At 46.1% G+C, this 17,157-nt stretch overlaps 1 protein-coding gene across 1 annotated transcript in view; it reads right to left on the bottom strand.

Moving 5' to 3' along the window:
- Positions 1–10,861: 10,861 nt before the first annotated feature.
- The window catches only part of PLEKHO2 (pleckstrin homology domain containing O2), a 41,079-nt gene continuing 34,783 nt past the window's right edge, over positions 10,862–17,157 (bottom strand). Inside the window, exon 6 of the mRNA XM_061595452.1 lies at positions 10,862–16,357. Within this exon, the coding sequence (XP_061451436.1) occupies positions 15,176–16,357 (1,182 nt within the window). The 3' untranslated portion in view covers positions 10,862–15,175. The remainder of the gene's footprint in view (positions 16,358–17,157) is intronic.

Consider the following 17,157-nt stretch of genomic DNA (forward strand, 5'->3'; position numbering starts at 1 on the left):
CTTCACCTGGGCATTGGGTGGCATTTGAAAAGGGTTTGAGACTTGACTGAAAGTTGCCTAGAGACTGCTCTACATTTGGCAACTAACAAACCAAACTAACAAACACAGGAATAATATATCACTGGTCCTGCCAGTTATTGGGGGTTGACTCTGTGATCAGGTGCTATAATGTTCAACCCATGGCCCCTTCTTTGGAAGAGGGACTGCGGCAACCCCGATCAAATGACGTCCATGTTTTCTTATACACCAGCTAGGAAAAGGCAACTCTGCTTACTAGGGCTGCTACAACAAGGAGTTGAAAATGATGATGTTGCAGACATACACCTAGGACATGCATCTAGGAACTATGGGCTATGTGCAGGGACCCCATTGTTTTATTGTACCTTAAGAGTCGGTTGAGATGGCGGCTGGGTCAAGAGTCAAAATGGCAGCAGGGGCGTCAACAAAGCCCTGTAAAAATTTGCTTGACATCAGCGTGGTATTCATACATTCAAGTTCTCTGCATCAGATTACTGGACCTTTATTGATTGGCTGCTGACTATATGTGAGCAACTCTATTGAAGAGCATTATGACTGAGCCAATAGTCCCCTTTGGGCATTCTTAGGCTGCATTCAGACATGGGGTTTATTGCGTCAGTTTTACTGGTTATAAAGGTAGCGCTTCTGTCCTGATTTCTAACAGACCTTTCACACTGCTGTACCTGTTGCATTGTCGAACAGTGGCTTTTTGACTGATATACTGTTGTGCTAACTTTCATTCACACTTGTGGGTGTGGTGTGACACAGCAATGAACACCATTGGACATGTCACTACTCCCCCACCCTTTCCACACATGTGCACTTCTGTTCCCACGAAAATAGAAGAAAATAACTATATGCCAGTATAGTGCCCCAAATTTTGTCACTTTACTCCTGCAATTTTTGGGGTTAATGGGATTGCAAACAGGTTTTTTTTTCTGCACACAATTAACATGGAAATGAGCGCTAAACTTCCACCATATTCTGCTAGATTTCCAGAAGTGACTTTTATGTCATGTGAAAGATCAAATGAAATGTAGAAATTATCAGGTAAGGAAATGCTGGGACAACGAAATAAGCTGCTGTCTGAATGCAATCGTAAACTCCACCTGTGGAAGGCCCACAGGAATGGGCATGCCTCCCCAGCCACCCGGTGATGAGGCCTGGAGAAGCAGTCTAAGCATGTTTTATCCTCACAACAACACTTGTGAGGTAGGTTAGGCTGAAAGACAATGACTGCCCCACAGTCACCCTGAGAGCTTCATGGCTGAGTAGCAATCTGAAGCCAGGTCCTAGTCCAATCCTGTAACCCAGGTGTGGGGAACCATTGGCCCACCAGATGTTGCTGAACTATACCTCCCATCGTCCCAGGCTATGGGCCATGGTTGCATGGGCTGACAGGACACCTAGTTTGCAAGGCAGAAGTTTAGAAGGGCTTTTGTTTCTGGCCAAACAGTGTCAATTTAAACACCTGACTATTTACTGGGACAGCCCACACACGATCAGTATTTACAGGGTTATTATGATTAGTAGTAGGTGATTCTAAACATGCTTATTCAGGAGCACAATCCACTGAATTCAATGGGACACCCAGGTAAATGTGCCCGGGATTGTTCTCTTACAGTGCAGTCCTCTACATATCTACTCAGAAGTAAGTCTCACTCCGTTTAGTGGGCTGTAATCCTATACCCCCTTATCTGGGAGCAAGACCCACTGAACTCAATGGGACTTGCTTCTGAGGAGACATCTGTAGGAGTGTGCTGTTAATTAGTTTGCAATGGGGAAGCCCACAAGTGCTGGAAACCTCACACTTCCCCACTTTTTACATCTCTTTAGAAAGAGCAGCTAGAAGGCAGATGCAACTGTATGTTAACTATTTCAGGAGTCACCCAACATGGCACCTGTGGGTGCAATGGCACCCTTGAGGGCTTCCACAAAGCCTCGGAGCCCCCCCTCTCCCCCCTCCGTAATAAGGTGCCGAGGGTGCTTACTTTCTTCTCTCCAGAAAAGCACAGAGATGAAGAAGAAAGGAACGTAAGAAGTTGCCTTATACCGAGTCCGACTGCTGGTCCCTCCAGCTCACTGACTGACAGTGGCTCTCCAAAGTTTTAGGCCAAGAGTCTCTCCCAACTGTACCTGGAGATGCCAGGGATTGAACCTCGGGTCTTCTGCATGCCAAGCAGATGCTCTGCTGCCAAGCGATGACCCTTCCCTACAGGGGTGTAGTCGTCTGGACTCTCGGGGGATCTTAGACCCTTTACTTTTTAGAAAGCAGGGTCCCAGCAGGGTCCCCATGTCTCCTGCATCCTATGAGCCATTCAGTATGAAAGGGGAGTGTGTTAGCCACTGGGAAGAGTCTTCTAGCATGCTTCCTTGTCCTTTCCTGCTGATTGGAGCCAATCAGAGTGAAAGGTGAGTCAGCCACTGAGAAGACTCTTTTCAGTAGCGAACACTCTCCCTTTTCATGCTTATTGGCTTCCAGGGATGTCTGTTGTTGTGGGAGAAGGTATTAACAAGGATCTCTTTCTCAACCCAGCAGCAAAAAAAGTGTGTGTGGCTTTGACTATCATGAAGAAACCCTGCACTTCTGAATTTGCCTCTGTGCTACTGCTGTGCTAAGGACACTGTCTTATACGGTGTCAGATCATTGGCCCATTCAGCTCAACATTGTCTACGCTGACTGGCAGCAGCTCTCCAGTGTTTAAACAGGGAGTCTCTCCCAGCCCTACCAGAGATGCTGGGACTGAACTTCAGACCTTCTGCATGCTTTACCACTGAGCTATGGAACTTCCCCTATTGGAAGATAGAAGAGTGACGCTATTTCCCACTCTTTCACCTTCTTGTGTTTTTCAAGGCTCAGATTTTACTGGGCTTAACTTTTCCCCAGATTCTTTGGAAAAATGAAAAAAAAAAAGACTGTGTGTGTGCGTGCATGCATGCTTTCTCTGATCCAGGGGAGTGAAGTGGCCAGAGGGGGTGGTGCCCACATCACCCATTCAAAAATCAGAATGCGTCCACAGGCCTAAAACCATTGGCAATGCCTATTCTGTTTCAGCAATACACACTATGCATCCCTAACAAACATACATAATGATCTGCCAGTTAACTTGTCTCATATGTAGCAATTCATGCAACCCACCTTCCACCACTTTGGTCTGGGGAAGTGGCTGTAGTTCAGTGCTAGAGCATCTGCTTTCTTTGCCAAATGTTCCAGGTTCAATCCCTGACATCTCCAGGTAGAGCTGGGAGAGATCCTGGTCTGAAATCTCAGAGAGCCACTGCCAATCACTATAGACAATACTAAGCTAGATGGATCAATGGTCTGAGTCTGACTCAGTATGGCATTTTCCCATGTTCCTGTGTCTGTTAGAAGCATGTATTTGAAATTCCTGCTGATTTTGGTTCATGTGCTTTTAAGTTCTTTTAATAACAACAGTAAAAGCCAGAGGAAATGTGTGTCTCTGGCTACAGACCTTCCCGTGCTTCCACTGTCTAGTCTCCTGTCCTGTTCCAGCAGATATGTTTGTAGTTTTTCAAAGAGCAAGTGAGCAAGAAAGCACTCTTCCTGTTTGAGATTGACACAAGAGGAAAACAGGAGAGGAAATGAGCTTGTTACAAAATGCAAAGGAAGTGTTCGGAAACTTGAAGGCACTTGATTTTCATTTTGAGGCACCAAAAATAGACTTTGCGTTTGGGGATTTTCACTTCCTTCCGTGAACTTGGATCCAAAAGTTGGCAGCACTCAGAATACAGTATGGACTACTTCTGGTTATGTATATACCCATGGGATAGAACTGTAAACATATACATATTTGGTTGATATGCTCTCTTTTTTGTTTTTTGTACCTGCTGTTTTTTTGTTTATGAAAACACCCAATAAAATTTAAAAAAAGAAAACATGCACAAAAGAAGGGAAGAGACAAGAGCTGTATACAGCAACCCTTATTGTCCTGTTCCCATTTGAATTATGCTGTTTGGGTGCCACAGGTCACGGATGCAAACCAAGGAGTTGCTCTGTCTGCACCCCAGTTCTCTATGGGGCAGTGCTCATTTGCCTGCCACTCAACCAAACGACTGCCTTGGAAACCAGAAATTGCTGATCAAACTGCAATTTGGCACAAGGATATAGGAGTGCCCTCAGGCAATGGAAGCTGCTCCATTAAGGCAAATGGGACACTGCCCCACCAACCTCAGCCTTGAGTCCTCTGAGCCCACCTGCTTTCTACCTGCAACCAGTCCAGAGGGTGATTCTGGCTGTCTGCTGCCCCCTTCTTAGCCTCAGTGTTGCCCTTGCAAAAACTCAGCAGGAGGAGGGGGACCAAACTAGAATGAGTTGTCTCTGCCTGCCATTGGCTCTGGCTCCACCTATTGTTGGACTTCTTGCTTTCCGCCCCACCAGCCACCACTGCTGTCAGGGTAGAAATCCAGGGTCCTACTCGGCAGAATGGGCAGGAGGGACCCCAAATGCAGCAGGGTCAGCTTACCCCAGGAGTAATCGATCTGGTGTCTTCCAGACGTTTTAAACTATGACAATTCCATCATCAGTCCCAGCCAGCATGGCTAGTGCTTAGGGATGATGGGTCCACAACATCTGGAAGGCACCATGATGACTACTCCTGGTAGCCACACCAGTAAGACCCATGATCATCTAAAGAGGGGACCCTCCCCCCCCAATAAGATCATGAAGATTGCCTCCAGATTCACAGTATTTTGTGGGAGTGATTGAAGAGTATACTGGAAATTTAGGTTTATACAGTTTAAGGCTAAGTACTCCCCATACATTTAAAGCACATGACTCTCCCCCATGAATCCTGGGAACTATAGTTTGTTGAGGGTGCTGGGAATTGTAGCTCTGTAAGTGGTAAACTACAGTTCCCAATATTATTTTGGGGACGTCATGTGCTTTAAATGTACGGTGTATGTGCAGCCCAAGTGGATTAAAGTGGTCTGTCACCCTAGTATATTGAATCCACTTTTCCAATAAAACTTTTTGCAGTTAGGAAAATGATGAAGAAACGCATTGAAAAGTGTGGGATGGATGAATTATGAACAGGAAGATGTGTAAAACCATGCAAGCAGATCAGGACAAATGCTTATTGTCCTATGTAAATGTATTGCCTTCAAGTCGATTCCAACTTATGGCAACCCTATGAATAGGGTTTTCATGAGGCTGAGAGGCAGCGACTGGCCCGAGGTCACCCAGTGAGCTTCATGGCTATGTGGGGATTTGAACATGTCTCTCAGGTCGTAGTCCAACACCTTAACCACTACACCACACTGGCTCCCTAACTTCCCATAAACGCATCAGAATGAATGCTCAATAAAGGACGGGTATAGTCTAACCTCTGCATAAGCTTTGTGCAAGCAAATGAGGATGAATGTTCAAGAAACAAGTCATTTGGTTGAGCCCGAAGAGTCTCATCTGGAAGAATGATGCTAGCTGTTTCCCCCTTGTTATTGAGGCCTGACTGGACTCCATTAGAGGTCGGACATCTAGTGTCATTGATCCCATGTTGTGGAACATCCTCCCAGCAGAAATATGGCAGACACCTTCACTTTTGGATTTCAGGCATCTGTTGAAGATCTTTTCATGTAGACAGCTCCACGTAACTGTTTAAAATTTCTGAGCAGCCAGTTATTTTAATGATTATTTTGTATTTTTAAAGGGTGGTTCATATTTTATTGTATATATTGCTGTATACTGCCTTGTTATATTGTGTGAATTGGCTCAGCTGCATAATACAGATAGAGGGATCGAGAGAGGGGGGGGGGGACCAGCCTTTCCCAACTAGTGGGACACCAGGTGTTGCTGGACCACAACTCCCATCAGCCTCAGCCAGCATTGCCAATGGTCAGGACAGATGGGAATTGTGGTCCAACAACATCTGGTGGCCCACTAGTTGGGAAAGGCTGGATTAGACAGACAGACAGACAATATAAGATTATGTACCACTGCAAAGATCCCTAGAGGATACCAATCACTCATGTGATATCTTGGTATTCTGATCTAGCTGGAGCCTTGGCCAGTCCAGGAGGGTTTTTCTTATGTGTTCTTAACCACAGACTAACGTTCTTCCCTGCAGTTCCCTGCTTCATCCTGAACATTTTTTAAGAACAAGGATTCCCCTGGTCGGCTTCCACCAGCATACGGCAGGGCTTGCAACAGCAACCCATGGGAGCATTAATCAGCTGTGAAAATATCTCACAGACAAAGAGCCCTTTGGGGGTCCTTTCAGCCTGCTGCAGAAACCCAAAGCTTGCTTTCCTCCTCTCTGAGAAAGGAAACATAACAAGAAAGCATTTTACTCTTTCTTAGTCTACCACAGTATAAATGATGTATTTTTAGGCTGTGTTTATTTATTGACTGTATTTTAAACAGCCCTGCAGTCCCCAAAAAGATGGTTTCCCCTTCCATTGAAAGCAATGTTGATGTTGGCTCTCAACAGTGTGATACTGTGGGCCTGAATTGTATTGGCTCAGACAGAGTTTAGATAGTCATATCCTTGGCAGGAAGGACAGCCTTGCTAGATCAGACTAAGTGCCTACCTCATAATCCAAGGGTAGCCAACCAGGTGTCCTCCAGATGTTTTGGACTACAGTTTCCATAATCTCCAGCCAGCGTGGCCAGTGGTCAGGCATGACCAAAATTAAAGTCCACAGCATCTTGAGCGCACCACACTGGCTACCTCTTTAATAACCCAACATTTTGTTGCCAGTAGCGGTCCGTAAGGTGCCCTAGAGCTGTGGTTCCCAAACTCCCCCCTGCCATGAACCACTTGAAAACCGCTGATGGTCTTGGAGGACCACTGAATTATCTTTCTGCCTGTTATAGAGCAACTGTCATGCACTGTGCTAGAGGCTGTGTGATTTTTGATGGCATTTTTATTGCTGCTTTTATTGCTTGTGTCATATTCTACTGCACTGCAATTTGCATTCCATCAAATTCAAATGACGATACAATAAAATACAATGTAAGAAATAAAAGGAACAATAAACACACAATGAAAAATCAACATTTATATTTAATGCAGACATGCTGCAGACCACCTGAATGACAATCCCAGACCACTGGTGGTCCACGGACTACTGTTTGGAACCCCTGCCCTAGAGGGCTCAGGAACACGGCATAAAGGAGTCTGCCTTTTCCACCGCCTTCTACAGCTGTTCATATTCAAAGGTGGGGAACTGCAACACTCTTGGCTAATGGTAGGACCGGCAGCCCTGACCTTCTTACAGCGCCCCCTGGTGGGCACCTTTTTCAGCCTGGAGGCCCACATCCCCTTCTAGGAAACCTTCCAAGGGATACATGCCAGTAGTAGGCAGGGTCAGGAGCAAACTAGATAGAGCGTTAATTCATGCTCACACACCCCCTCTCTTCAGTTAGGCAAGCAAGAACCATTATCAAAGCTCAAAGACATTCTAGCTAGGCAAAAACACTCAAGGAGGGTGCACAGTAGGACCAGTGATGGAGAGGTGGAGAGAAGGGATGTGGCCTTGGAAGAGTCCCAAGGGCCAGATAGAGAAGCTTGGAGGGCCGCATTAGGTTCCTGATCCTGAAGTTCCCACACCTGATATACTTACTTCTGGATATGGTGGTTGAATTCAGCTATTCTAATTCACAAATGTTGATAGATCTGTCCAGGGCTGGCTTCAGGCCTGAGAGGGCTCTTGGCAGGGCTGGCCCAAGACATTTTGCGACTGAGGCAGTACAGCAAAGCAAATCCCACCTCCCCACCCCTTCTCATCATGGTGCATAGTACCCAAGGCTGGCCAAGTTATTTTGACACCTGAGGCAGAAAATCCCATGAATGCCTTTTCCTGGGAACAAAAATGCAACAAGCAGTGGAAAGGCCATAACCCAGTGGCAGAACTTGTTTTGTATGCAGAAGGTCCTTGGTTTGAATCTCAGCATCTTCACGTAGGGCCGAGAATACCCCCTGCCTGAAACCTGGACAGCTGCTGCCAGTCAGTGTAGACAACATTGAGCTAGATGGACCAATGGGCTAACTCAGTAGAAGGCTGCTTCCTATCTTCCTATTTAAATAACTACTTGCTGCCCTTTCATCACACCCAAACTCTGCTGCCTGAGGCAGCTGCCTCATCCTCCCTAATGGTAGGGCTGGCCTTGACCATTGGTATAGTGCCCTCTAGTGGTCTGCTTCCTAGGTCAGGGGGCACAGACCCACACATACACAATCACCTTAGCTTATGGTAGTGAATTCCACACATTATTTACATGTTGTATGTAGAAGTAGTGATTCACCCTTCTTTTTTGTTTGTTTTGCTGTTTTTGTTAGTCTGGAGACTCATTGGAATATGGGAAGCTGCCTTCATACTACTGGTCCATTGAGCCCAATGTTGTCTACACTGACTGGCAGCAGCTCTCCATGGTTTCAGGGAGGGAGTCTTTTCCAAACCTATGTAAAGATGCTGAAGATTGAACTTGGGACTATCTGCATGCAAATCGGTGGCTCTGCCACTGAGCTACAACCCTTCTCTTTGCATGCAGAAGAGGTTTAATCCCTGTTGTCTCCAGGTAGGGATGGAAGAGAGACCCCTGTTTGAAACCCTGGAGAGCTGCTGCCAATCAGTGTTGACAGTACTGAGCTGGAGGGACCAATGGGAGATGCTCTACCACTGAGCTACTGCCAATCCTGCTTCATGGGGCGACGCCTCTTTGTAGTGCAGAAAACAGAAGAAAATCCCTTGTTTCACTCTGCCCTTTAGAAAACATCTCTGCAGCTGGACTCAAGTTACAGAACATATTTTGAATGCAAAGAACAGAAGAGCAACACTGAACAGACGTAGGGTGTGCTTGCCACCCCACTGAGTAACCACAGTCATCTCTGCACTCTTAGGGGAAAAGGAGCTGCTGGAACCCACAGTCCAGGGTAGGACTTCTACACACCTCACTGTCTGCAGATGCAAGCACTGCTTCTTGTGGCTACGAACTCTCCAGGCGGCTGAAGAACACGGTGCCTTCCTTATAAGGGAAAAGACTTCCTGAAGCTCTGTGCATTGCATCTGGTTTGCGGCTTCTCTGGTGGCGAGCTGGGGATTTTGTTGTTTCGTTTTTAAAAAAACTGTACGGCTGGACAATCCATCAAACGTTGCAACAGGCAGAGGCATCAAACAACTTTGTAAAAACAGCTTGCTCTGGAAGACACCGTCAGGGCCAAGAGGGCACGTAGAAAAGGACTTATTAAAATCAACGCCTGTTCACACACAACCGTTGGCTCCTTTAAAAGGCTTTTAGGTGCCAGATTCTACCCCATGGCCAAGACTTCATGCATGTGACGCTGCCATCCTGTGCACCCCTCACTTCTTGGCAGCTTCCTTTCTCAGCTGGGAAAGGGACTGTGTGGTTTATAGGACAAAAGCCAGCCCAGCCACCACGGGTAGGACTTCGGAGCAGACATTCGGAGCCCCATTGCTGACACCTCCCTTGTGTGTTGATTAGGGACAGATGAGAAATTTGATTCAGGTCACATTTCAAAGTAAATCTATCAATTTGCACTTTCCAAAACAATATGAGAACTGAAACACAGCCGTCCTTCTAAATTCACACTTATTTGAATTTTACAATACAGTTCTCCAACCAAACAATGATTACAAAGATGCATATGTTAAGGAAAAGTGTGGATTAAAATGAATATATGAGTGAATATGGGGGGAAATGGAAATGGACTGCCTTCAAGTTGATTCCGACTTATGGTGACCATACAAATAGGGTTTTCATGGTAAGCAATATTCAGAGGGGGTTTACCACTGCCTTCCCGAGGCTGAGAGGCAGTGACTGGCCCAGTGTCACCCAGTGAGTGTCATGGCTATATGGGGATTCGAACCCTGGTCTCCCAAGTCGTAGTCCAACATTCTAACCACTACGCCACACTGGTATGCAAAAATGCATTTTTGACAAGAAATGGCTTGCAAAAATGCATACTTTAGTCAAAACCATGTACAAAAATGTGTTGATTAGGAGAAATTCGCACTACATTGCAAACTTTTGAAGTATTTACCAGGTAGACCAATAGGTGCCATGTTAGAACTGTGTAAGAAGAGAGAGGATGATTGCCCTTTTTTTAAAAAAAGGTTTGGTAATCAAGGTAAGAGTTCAGATGATCTGAGTAAGTTTTGGGTGGATGTAAATCAGGTGTCACTAATGCAGCACCCTGGCTGCCAGTGGGCCCCACAGTACCTCCCATGGTGCCTACAAAAGGTCTCAGTAAATATCCCATCAAAAATCGACAATGCATAAGGGGCTGACTGTTCTGGCTCAGCCTCTCCTACATTAAACATGCCCAACTTTCACTGGATGCCAGGATTGGACACCCTCCCTCCCTTCTGTTCTGAGCAGAGGAGAGGTGCAAAGAGCTTCTCTTTGTGGAAATAGGTGTCTTTTCTCCCACTGATGGGGGATCTGAAGCAAGGGACATGCCCACACCATTTGTGGTCTTGTCTCTTTTTCTGCTCTTTTAGAGGTAGGAGCCATTTTGTGTTATGCCATGCCCCATGGAAACCATTGTGGGTTATGCCACACACCCCCAAGCAGCCATTCTGTAATATGCACTCACGAAACATTCTCTTTGTATATCACATTCAATGTTATTTGGGGTTTGTTATTCTAGTTGTATTTTATAACACACCTATTACTGCATAAATAAATCCGATCAGAGTAAAATCACCTAATGCAGCTCCTCTCATTCTCCTGCAAAAGGCCTGGGGCAGCAGTATTGCCCTGATGTGGGCTAAAACACATACTCAGAACATTGTGGAAGAATAAAGGAAACATGCAAGAATACTCTTAAGTCCAAATAAAAAAAAATCCAAGACACTGAGAAAATCTTGTTAAAAAATATTTTTAAAAGGTTCTCAGGATTTTAAGGGCTAGAGTCACCAGTTTTCCATAAATGTGACAACTACTTCAGAGGCTTACCAAGTTGCCACACCTTTCAGAACAAAACATTTTGGACAGCTAGTTCTTCTGCAACAAGATACTCAAGCCAGCCAATATCACCAAAAGATTTTAAGTTACTCTTATTTACAGGACAGTGTAGAAAAAGTTTTAAGTTACTATTAGTATATAGGTTGTACAACATTTAGTTGCTAAATTTGTGGGGGAAACCACAACAAAGATTCAAAAGTGACTTTCTCTTCAAGGTTCCTATGAAAGGCCCTTTGAGAAATATGTCAGACAATTATTCAGTGTTAATTAAACATGTACAGAGTAGATGGATGATACAAGAGATACCAATGGGTATTTCCTTCAGTGCATAACTAGATAAGGGCTGGTTCATATATTACCTGGCACCTGGGTGTGCAGCAGAGTATACCTTTACACAAAGAGTCACAGTCTACTGGTTTTTCAATAAGTGTGTCTATATGGTTTTGGTTCACAGATGTGTACACCCTGCTGCATTTCTCTATGCTTTATGACTGACAGCTGAATGTGTGAACTGACTCCACTTAAAAAAGAAAGCATTGCCTTAAGAGGTGATGGGAGATCTCTTTTGAGACTGATGGTGGCCTGTTCACACATGCAGATCTTTACACAATGCTCCTCAAGCGACAAACAGGCATGTGTGAACTAGCTCTTTTTGCAAACGCATTTGTTACATTCACAATTATACATTTTTAGGTGCATACACAAGCCAATGTGGGATATATCTAAAGACTGTAATGGGGGGAGTAGCCTTAAACACAAATATCTATTGCCCTATACATTTAAAAGCCAAGTTGCTAGTGCAAAACAGTTGCATATACGCTAGAGAAGAGCCCAGCTTCAATCCAGTTTTGCTCCAAGTTTAGAGAACTAGAACTTCAATATGATAATTTGATGAATCACATGATTAGATCAGATCAGCTCCCAGAAGGCTAAGCACTTCTGAAAGAAAAAATGGGGAAGAGGGACTAGCCTGAGTGGACATAATAAGGTTGTCAGGTACTGAGGGGCAAAAATCCCCTTCTTTTGAGTCATACCTACAGCTATTCAGGCCAGGAAGGGCCAGCTCCAAATTGGAGAGCCCCCTCTTACGCTGGTCAGCCCCTCCATGGGCTTACCTGGCAGCAGTGGTGGGTAGCTACAGGTCACTTTTTAAAATTTCCAGCATCACTTTGGGGTATTATGGGAAGTGAAATGGGAATATAAAATGTTTAAATGGCAGCTAGAAGACCCAGTTTGAGATGGGGAGACCTGGCCAGGTGTCAGTACTAGTAGACACTGCTGCGGTGAGTGGAGGTCCCAGCAATTGCCTGAGGGTTGCGAGATGCTGGCACTGGGATCGAGGCCAAGAGTTAAGAAATATGCACTGAAGTCATGGGGGACCTGGGGGGGGGCACTGTGGAGCCTAAACTAGAAGTCAAGGGACAAAAGATCCAAGTCAGCCTTGCAAAAAGAATCCCTCCAAAGTGACTAGTCCACCTGCCCACACATACCTTTGTTAGTTAATTGTGGCTGGCCACCTAGAGGCACATCTTATTTGCCACAGGTGACCAGGTTGCTATTTTCATGCCTGTTAAAAACATTCACACTATCCTTTGTTTAAAAATGGCTCTGATCTAGATCAGTTTGGTAGGCGATTCAGAATCCAGGTGGGCAATATGCAGCCTTTGAAGCACTTAGTTAGAATCTGAATAATTTCAGTAGCTTTTTAAAAAAAGATCTGGGGGGGGGGAGCAAGTTTCTAGCCTTCAAAAGTGCAGAAATAACAAAACATGCAAAGCACTTTTTCCTATGGGTTTTGTTAAATCATTGCTCACCTCACTCATTTTACTCCAGCAGGATTGAACTCCCTGCTCATCAGCTGATGAACAGAGACTTCAGTCCTGCTCTCTGCAGGGGTCTGAGCAGGATTTGACTCCCAGCTCATGAGCTGATGAGTGGGGGGTTAAATCCTGCTGCTCTGACTCTGCATGTCAGTTCCCAGAAGGGGCACTAGTGAACACCACCAAAGCAGAATTGTTTGCCTTACAGGGATAGTAGCTTTATTTACCAAGGACACGCCACCACTGTGCTAGTATTCAGCAATTAGAAGCCCCAAGGAGAAATCTGCCCCCTCCAAAAAAGCTGTTGCATCCCCCCCCCGCACGCTTGCCAGTGTAGAGGCAAAAAGTTATATACAGAAAATGAAATCTGTAGCAAGTCATTGCTAGCTGGCCATTTGAGATAGGTGGGGTGAGGGAGTGAGGCACTGGCCGGCCACACTTCACAATGAGGGTCTTCTCCAGGAAACCAGGACTCCAACCTCCAACCAGGATAGTGTGTACTAAGTGCCACTATTTCCCTCCAAGCCTGGATCTATGAATGGTTATTCACGATTGCCAATTTTATAATGCGGTGCCAATTTAATGCTCGCACAACTGTTTTGGTTTTTTTAAATGGAATTTGAATGTTAAAAGATGCATCTGAGGAAAATGTGAAGTGTGAGGTTCCCAAGTTTCAGAGTCTGATCAGGACCCAGAGTGCAAAAGCAAAAAAAGCAATCAAGCTCAGTCAAAAGTAAGCTATCCCGATATCAAGAATCCTGGAAATGAAGATAAATTAATGTCAAGGGTAAAAACAAAATTGCAGATGTGTGGAAACAGTAAAACTGGAGGGTGGTAGTGTCTATGCTTATGCATTTTGCAAGGATAATTTCGCTAGCATTACCAGTTCCCCTGTTCCAGAGCTTGGAAAAGTTACTTTTTTTGAACTACAACTCCCATCAGCCCCAGCCAGCATGGCCACTGGATTGGGCTGATGGGAGTTGTAGTTCAAAAAAGTAACTTTTCCAAGCTCTGCCCTGTTCAGATGGTTACCAAAGTGGCTGTGCCATTTGCACAATGGAAGAGAAGGTATCTTTATTTATTTATTAAATTTATATCCTGCCCTTCCTCCCAGTAGGACCCCAGGGCGACAAATATATGCCTTCTCCTCCATTGAGCATCTAGTGGAATGTGCGATGCAGTCATTTCAGGCCTGCACCGTCCAATAAGGATGGCGTTTTTTTAAAAAAAACCAAGAGAGAGTTAGGGAAAGATTTGCATGAGTTGGCTTATTGCGGGAAGTATCCACATCACAGTTTCAATTTTAGGTGTTCAGAGACGGGCCATGCACCCCATCCTCCACAATTTGCCGCAAACTGGAAGCCTGGCAAGGATATGAATTGGGCCGTTGCTGGAATAGGAGAGGATGGTCTGGCTCTCTGACCCCTAACAATGCTTGCTGAAGCCTGATTTGACTAGACAAGATGGCTATGCTCTGCCTCCATGGTTGCAGGTAGTATGCTTCTGAATACCAGTTGCTGGAAACCACAGGAGCAGAAAGTGCTCTTGCACTCAGGTCCTGCTTGTGGGGCTCACAAAAGGGGTATCTGATTGGCCACTGGGAGAACAGGATGCTGGACTAGATGGGCCATTGGCCTGATCCAGCAGGGCTCTTCTTAAGTTCCAAGTCTCGAGCAAGCAGTTAGCGGCTCTTCACACCCTATTTCCATCTGATGCTCAAAGTCAACTCTTTGGTCTGACAAGAGCAGAAAAGCCAATGTATAAACCAGTAGTTCCAAAACAGTGGAAATCCCCCCCCCATCTCTCTCTCTCTCTTTTTAAAATCTGTTCTACAATTCAGGACCTTCTGGCCCCATACACCAAACATCTACTTTGCCTGGTACGTTTCTGGAAATTCTCAAAGTGCCAGAACACACATTTCATCGCCACTTGTGAGGATCTTTGGGTCAGGACAAACGGATATTAAAAGTGGTTATAGGAGGAGTTCCAACGTTGCTCATCCCCACTGTCATGCCAGGAAGTAAATTTCTTCTGGCTGATCTAGGCTTTCAGCTATTGCTTGCAGAATTCCTGCAAAGGGTCTTCAAGACACCAAGGGGAAGAGCAGGGAGAGACCCTCTTGCCCCAGTGACTGTTCACCTTCCAGATCATTCCCAGCACCCCTGCCCTCTCAATTCCCTGGCCACTAATCTTATAATAACCCATCAGAAGGCTCCAGCCCAGAGCTTGAGATCATAAAAGCTACACTTTAACATGACAATTTTTTCCTGTTAGCAGCGCATAGCAAGACGACCTCTCCCCTGTTTTCCAAACACCATCTCAGCCAAATAGTAGGAAGTGTGCTACACAGCAATGATTCAGCTAAGCCACAGAAAGCAGAAGCCTCTTCCTCTCAGGGAGCGCTTCTTCTATACAGAGTCGCTAGATCCTTCGGAGCTCCTTTCCGCCGCTCGGCTGGTTGTTTTTTCAGTTCTCCTAAATCTCTGATCTCTTGCAAGACCTGCGTGGCTTGCTGGAGCTGCTTGGCTGCCTCATTGAGCAATATCTCTGCGCTGATCGGCGGCCCGTTGCTGTCCTCCTGGGCCTGTTCACATCCCCCCTGCAAAACCTTCTGCAGAAGCTTTTCTGTTCTTTCCTGCTCACAAGCCACTTTCCTTTCCATCTTGGCCACCTGGAAGGCAGATCTCTGCTGGAGATCTGGCCCTGGGAGAGGCTCCTTTGCCGGTCTGGACAGCAGATCCCCCAGGGAGGCGCAGCGAGGCTTGGCAGCCCGAGGCTTTCCCTCAGGGTCCAAAGAGGGCGGCTGATCTTTCGACAGCAGGCCCAAACTCTCCTGATTTGCTCCTTGCTCTGCGGAAGCCTCTCCCTGCTCCCCTTCATCGCGGAAAACAGGCTCAGCAGTTTCCTCACCAGCAATGCCATTCACTGGGAGGTTCGAGTCATCAGGTTGGCAGTCGCCTTCGGATGCCTCAACCTTCAAGCTGCTCCGGTTTGAATACATGCTGGCTTTCAATTGCTCTGACAGGATCTTAGGAGGAGGGGCCGGAGGTTTCAGCATCTCCTTGGCTACTTCGGAGAGGTTTTCTTTGCTGCCATCTGGTGATGGATTCTCAGCCTCGACACACTGCTGTTCAGAAGCTGGACTGTCCCACGTTACCTTCATCTTATCAGATAAGATCTTTGGGGGAGGAACTGGAACTTTGCGAGAATTTTCACTGGCCTCTGTTACATCCTCTCCATCTAAGGCAACTTTGGGTTCTTCATCCTCGTTGCCTGCAGCAGCAACATCTTTCTCCACAGAGTTCGTATCTTCACTGGGTGCTGCTGTTTCCTTAAGAGGCTTGGCAGGAGGCATTGGGGGTTTCTTGACTTCTACATCCTCGGGTGTGGAGTCGGCACTCAGCTTGTCCGAAGGGGGCATGGGCACTTTTGCAGGCGGCATGGGCGGTTTGGGCTTCTCCTTCGGGAGAGGAACATCATCAACCTCGCTTGTCTCCAAGGAGGTGGATGGAGGTCCATTGTCTGGTACATCCAGGTCAAGCCTCAAGATCCCATCTGAGACTGCACTGGCAACCTAGGCAAGAAAGCAATGGAGAGATTTTGGCATCAAGATGGGAGATGGGAAGCAAGGCCACCCCAATAGGCTCTGCTGAGAGCGCAGCTCCAACAGGCTTCTCCTTCCCTCCCTCCACAATCTTTTGGCAGCAGCCACTCCAGCACGCTGCAGCAGAGGAGCAGAAGGTCTATCCTACGGGCTCTGCTGAGAGCCCACAGACATTTAGCCTGTCCTCTCCTTGGACTGTTTTCATTCCAGCTAGTCATTATAAGAACTGCTATTTAACTTTATGAACTACCCCCTCGTTGTTTTCCTCTTCCCTCTTCATCCCTTTTTTCCTTTTGTGTCATGTCTTCTAGATTGCAAGTGTTCAGGCAGGGGCTGTCTTGCGTCTACTGATTGCATGCAAGCTGCTCTAGGAGCCCTTTCAGCCAAAGAGCAGGTTAAAAAATGATTTATATAATAATCAACCCTTCGAGCCATCTAGTTTTCCGATTAGAAGCTTGTGACACCAATAAGGCAATTACTAGAGAGCTAAAAGACGACCATCTGAAACGTGAGCAGGCCTTGGGTGTACTCTACTTTTTTTTCTCCTGACTGACACACTGTGAATTTATTTTATTTCTGCTTTCTGTTCACACAATCAGAACATGTCGGCTGGCGCAAGAGTGAGGCTGGGTTTTGTGATGCTCTCACTCCCTCCACCCACAGAACCTTGAACGTGAACTAAGGCCTGTGCAATCCATCCACCCATTTTCCATCATGGTAGGGTGACCACTTGCACATGACACACCCCAAAAGAGGACAAATGTTTGCAT

The sequence above is a fragment of the Rhineura floridana genome, chromosome 14, assembly GCF_030035675.1.
Source record: "Rhineura floridana isolate rRhiFlo1 chromosome 14, rRhiFlo1.hap2, whole genome shotgun sequence".
Classification (NCBI taxonomy): Eukaryota; Metazoa; Chordata; class Lepidosauria; order Squamata; family Rhineuridae; genus Rhineura; species Rhineura floridana.